Below are 6,000 nucleotides of genomic sequence, written 5' to 3' on the forward strand. Positions count from 1 at the left end.
AGATGTGAGATGGGTTCATATGTCTGCACACTTGCCTGTTTTTCTGAATGACAGAAGAGACACTGAAGGTGACAGCATGCTAATTTTGAGATCACTTGGTGGCTCCCCTGCCTTAAGCAGGGCAGGGTTATGCAAATAATATGGAATGATACCATTTTTTTTTTGTTGAACTGGCTTCCTGGATGAGACAGTAGGGTTCATGTGCTATACTGATGTCGTAAAAGACTGACACAAACCTTAGTACATCCATGATCACCCTTGTTAAACCTAATTAACTTCTAACACTTTTCACAGACACACAACTCAGACAGATATCCTGACTTTTAGTTCCTTTAGAATGGGTAAATCTCCAAAAACGCTGAATCCTACATTTCCCACAATGCAACTTAATGGTGTCTTTCATTAGACCCTCTCCCCTGATACCATTATTAGTTGTTTATCTCTTTTTGAGACCTTCCTCTAGAGCCACAGAATACAACTGTTTTCACGAGCTGAGTTGTACTCCCCGAGAACAGTAAACTAACGTTTAAAACTGGTGGAGTGCCCCTTTAAGGAAGGTCTTTCACCAAATTAAGAGCATAATTATGAAGAACCTGCATTGTGATAATAATGCAATAATATTATACTTTTGGAATTTATTGCTGCTGTCTAGTCCATTCTAACTCCAGTCTGTCAGTGGAGAAAATCTGTTAGACTTGTGTGATAAAACTCTCACAAAACATCAAAATGCAATAGAACGCTAAAGTTATTTCCTTAGGTAGACATTTTTTAAAATTGTTTTTTCACCTGACAACAGCCAGCAATATGTAGGTTGGAATACAATGTGCAATGGCTGAGTGTCACATAGCAGAAAGACAGCTTCAACTAGCTGTTTTAAAGGGTTCAGCCTCAGTTCTATGCATCCCATCTGCCCCCAGACCTAACATGTGAAATGCCACAGGTGGCTGCGGGCTGTGCGCCAAGCTATCAGCAGGACACCTTAGCTGGCAAGTTGAAGGCTGTGATATTTACCTCAATTACCCAGCATGCAACTGAGGCAAATTATATGCAGATCATCATCTGTAAATAAGAGATAGTGCTTCTTCCCCTCGCGTAAATTAAGTAACGGCACATACAACCCTCAGAAGCAAACACAAGACACATTTGTCTCCCCGGTTTTTAATATAGTAAACTTGGCAGACATTTTTGAAAATATTTTTTTTTATCTCTCTGCAAATTGGACTGCCATGGCACGGTGGCACATATTGGACGATGTTGTTAATTCCTCACTATTTCTGTCTTGTGTGGTTAGTCACTATTTGTTACACAGACTGTTTTCAGTCACTGACACTGCACTGATATTTTGCTGTAAGTTTGGTTCACCTTTCTTTATCCTCACCCAAGGTCAAACACCTCATACGGGACTCCCACTTTTGATTCATGCAATTTCATCTTGTCAAACAAACCCTCACATTTTGGGGGGTATTTTTTTCTGCTTTGGCTTTCAGCAAGCTTTGCAGGGGCAACATTACACAATTCAAGCTGTATGCAGTGCAGTTTGAAGAGGATTATGATTATATCAGGCCTATTTACTATTTCATGTGGCTCTTGATGATACTTTGTACTCAGCCTACTCAGCTTATTACTTTCTCAATGAATAACAAATGAGTTGTCAAATAAAAGGCAAATAAACACAGGCTAAAGAGAAGCTGATACAAATATTTTATTAGAACATATGAGGGGAGAATAGGTTTGGAGAATCAAGCATTAAATTCAAACATTAAGAGTCTACCTCGTTGAGCCTCTGATGCCCTCTTTCTCTCATTTGCTCCTACAGAGGCACATGTGGCGTCTTGCCTACTCATCCAAACAAGGGGACAAATTACTTTAATTATGGAGTAATTGCAGAGTCTTGTGTTAATTAAATCTTTATCAGTTCAAGTAAGTGGATTTCTCCCACATGGAAACCATGCAGAGACGTGCTGTCTTGCACCCCCCCTCCCCCACCCCTTCTCTCTGTCTAAATTTTTCCACCGACACCACAGTCTGAGACCATCTTTTATTCTCACTCTCACCCGACTCTCCCTCTCTCTCACCCCTGGGTCTCACACTGAAATGATTAGGATTATTGTCATTCGTGGAAGGGGGGTTTGTTTTACCAACTCTGTCAGTAGCCAGCTGTTTCTTAAAAGTACCATAACAAACATGATAGCACCGGTGTGAGGGAGTGTCCTCCGCTGGAAAATGAGATACAAGATTTATCTTAGGTTCCTGGTGTTTGACAAAATTGAATCCTCTCATTTTAATTGCTCTCGACTAGGTGTGCTGCTCCAGGCGACGGGAACAGGAGCTCTGTATGTTGTCCCCTTGTTCTCTTCAGACTATTATGTTCCATTGTGCAAAATGCCGATTATGATTTTCTTTATCCTTGTCATCTATCTTATTTAGGATCATTTAGGTAGCCACATGTTACAAAGGAACAGCAGCGCACCCCGTTATTATGTGTGTTTGAGTCCCCTGCTTCTTGTAATGAGAACAGGATCACAGAGGAGAATTAATCTCTCTGAAGACTTATTCACTGGTTCAAGAGACTGGTTTTAGAGAAAATGCAGGAAAATTGACTTGTTTTTTTTTTTTTTTTGTTGGCCCAGCATTTGATCCAAGGTTTGGAATATTAATACAAACGTGTGAACTTGCGTCATGCATCTTGCAGCTTTCGCTTGACAGTTTTTGTCCAGAATATGGCTCCACGGATTTTTGAGTAAAAGAAGAGGGTGGCAGTTTTGCATGATAGGAGGTAGTATGTCTCCAGAGTGACTTGGTTTTGCTCTGAAAACTTTATTATCTATTATAGGCTACAATGGTCATTAGTGCCAATAAACCAACATTTCCAAATCCAAAGTATTATCTTTCACTGTCTACTATGTCATATTGTGCTTAAAATGTGTGATGTTTTGTTATATTTCTAACCTAGGGAAAGTCAGCTAAGCTCAGTTTCTCTTTGCAGTGCCTGTGTCACACTTGCATCAATGCAAATACCACCGTTTTTGATCTTTTAATGTCTACAGTATGTGGATTTTGGCTTGTGGACACTCTCAGTGAGCCACTGTTTAGTAGTGAGACTGTTTATGGGACGATGAATGGGTGTAATATGGCTGTGAAGCAGATTCAAAAGGGCTTAACTGGATTACACCTCATTTCAAGGATGCTTAAGGTAAGATTAAAACAGATATGTGGTAAGTGAGGAAAATACAAAATCAAATAGATTGAATATCACTCAGTGGTCTCGTAAGCCACTTGCTCATGCGTGGCTGCCCTGTGTGTTTTTGACACAGAGTTGAAAAAATCTGCCACAATCAGATGAGACAATGTGTAGATTGTTAGTGTAAAAAGGATTCAGCTGAGGAAACATACGCACATTTCAAACAACAATTTTGCTCTATTGGACCGTCACAATTCGCCATTAATGCCCTTTCTTATCTCATGCTACAAATCCCCAGAGCCGGAACATTAGAAGTCTCTAATCACACACACTGGCACACACTGAGTGCGTGTGCATGTACACACACACACACATACAGAAAATCACACACCTCACATAGAATCTGAAAAGATAATGAATTTAATACCACCACTATTACAGTCAACTAATGTTTGTTAATAGCTTGGTGCCATATGGAACGAGTGCCTCAACCATGTGGGTAATTCCTCTGTTTGGACAAGCTGTCAATAAAAAAAAAAGGCCTTGCATTTTCTGAATGCATGGGATAGAGGAGGGGAGGCTGGAGGATGTGCTTAATCCAGCAGACTCTCTAATGATTCCTCTGTGCCTGGAATAGGAGCTAGGCCTCTGTGAATGTACTCGCAGCTGGGTTTTCTTTTTTTGTCTTTCCTATCAGAGCTGAAATATGTGTTCATATTAACACTCCACTGAGCATTTGTGCATATACTGTTCAGTTTGGCTGGGTGCAAGACTTAGGTTTTCTATGTGTGCGGGGGCTAATAAGTGGTGGTTTTAGAGAGGAGACTTTATGACGTGCCTGATTACCCCCCCCCGTCACCACCACCACCAACACTACCCTCCTCTCCACCTCCCCAAATTCACTCCATCTCCTCCCCATATCCCTCTGGCAGCACTGCAGCCCAGCGGATAACCAAGCGTGGATTAGCAGTGACATCACACTGAAGAGATGGCTGAGCCCGAGTGTGAGGAAGGGTGAGTACTGGGGTGTGTGTGTGTGTGTCAGATGGGTGTGAGCGTTGTGTGTGTGTTCAAGACTGATTAGACGATGAGGGTGGTGGTGAGAGGGAAGCGAGGATTAGAGAGCCATCTGAGAGTTGGCTAGGTGCTGACACCACTCCACCTCACCAAGGGCTCAATTTACTGAGGGATCAGACTCATTTATGGTGGGCTGGGATTATTATCAGTTCAATAGGGCAATTTCTTTATTACAGTCACCTTCAACCTGTGAAATATGGACACTTGTGAGACATTTACAGGTGCATGTATCTTGTTTCAGTTATAATCTGGTGCTTTTCTGCTACAATTAATTGTGTATTAGCAGCTGAAAGTAGTATGATAATGTTGAAATGAAGTAGTGTCATTCAAAGTGTCTGCTTGCTGGCAGTGTACCACCAAAAAGCTGCTGGTCACAATAAAACACATTTTAGGAATTTCAGACAAATCCATCATATTTCAACTCCCGGCAGTTTAAAGAGGGCCACAGGGACTATGGCGTGGGGCTTTTTGTTTTTTTAAAAGCTCCAAATCGGATAAGACAGGCAGCTATGTTTGAGTTTGGGTTTACCTGGAATGTCAACACTCTTAAGCTGGCCCTCTCTATTGAACCCCTTGTAATGCATGAGCATCACTCACCTGTCCACTGAGAAAACAGGTTTCTGCAACGACAGAACAATAGTGCACAGAATGAAGCACGCGTTTAGTTGGAGACAAATATGGAGTTAGTGCGGGCTGTAAACTTGAGTGAAAGCTATTGTGCAATGGTCAAAGACTGCAAACCACTTACACAGTTCTATTTGTGGACAAGGTATACACATAACCGGGATTCATAACCAGGCAATTTCACCACAAGGTCCAGTTAGGTTTGGAGTGCATTCTTGACTTTGAATAAGCAGTTTGAAAAAAAAAAGCACTCATACATTATAATTACCTATTTCTCTGTAAATTCATTTTAAACTCCATATTATACTTAAAACACCCAAGAAACACAAACAAGTGCATGGGGGTTAAGAAGAAGAAACACAAAGATGGAACAAATCAACTTTATTTATTATGAGTTGTTTTCAGATAATTGTTCATGTAGAGTTGCAGACAGACCCTCCCTCATTCCGCCCTGTGAACTCAAGAGATCTCAGCTCTGAACCAGGAAGTACTGTAACTAGCTGTAGGCAACCCGTCCGAGGATAAACACTCGTCTTACAACCCCACAACGACCGTTAATTGTTATATAACGTTGTAGTATCCAGCTACAATACAAATCACAACTTCCTCGATGACTGCTGTAACTTTTAGGAATGGCGCGTCCGGTAGTATCGCGAGTTTGACTCGTCAGCGAGAATCGGACTGCAACTTCCCGGGAACAGAAACGTATCAAACTAGCCAACTGTCAGCTCTGCACAAATAAAACCGACAGTTATGTCTTTACTATGACATTAACTTCACTCCAGCTCCAGACTAACATCGGGTTTTAGGTAACTGCTTTATTTACATCAGAGCCCGGAATGTATGGATGCTAACGCTCGCTAGTCAGCCACCAGTAGCAGTAGTTTGAAAACTGTCGGTGTTTCTCCAGAAAGAAAAATGTCTGCGGAGCACAGGACGAGCTGGGTGCTGACAGGCGCTACGGTCGCTTGTGTCACCGCGCTGTATGTCCCCTGTGTCCAGAGGACCGTCCCCGGCGGAGACTCAGGTTGGTGCTAGTAGCAGTCTAGCTAATGCTGCTCCGGTCATGTGGCTTTGTTGTGTTGCCAGGCAGCCAATCACGTGTGTGTGTGTGTGTG

At 42.0% G+C, this 6,000-nt stretch overlaps 1 protein-coding gene across 2 annotated transcripts in view; it reads left to right on the plus strand.

The window, feature by feature from the left end:
• Positions 1-5,465: 5,465 nt before the first annotated feature.
• tmem260 (transmembrane protein 260) overlaps positions 5,466-6,000 on the plus strand; it is a 24,401-nt gene continuing 23,866 nt past the window's right edge. The window contains exons 1-2 of one of the 2 annotated variants that reach the window (XM_035674793.1): positions 5,466-5,691; positions 5,793-5,909. In XM_035674793.1, coding sequence (XP_035530686.1) covers positions 5,801-5,909 — 109 coding nt within the window. In that variant the 5' untranslated portion in view covers positions 5,466-5,691; positions 5,793-5,800. Of the gene's footprint in view, positions 5,910-6,000 lie in introns of both variants that reach the window. The other variant, XM_035674792.1, reaches the window with a different exon arrangement.

This window comes from Morone saxatilis, unplaced genomic scaffold (assembly GCF_004916995.1).
Source record: "Morone saxatilis isolate NCDOM2014 unplaced genomic scaffold, NCSU_SB_2.0 Contig3, whole genome shotgun sequence".
NCBI classification, from domain to species: Eukaryota; Metazoa; Chordata; class Actinopteri; family Moronidae; genus Morone; species Morone saxatilis.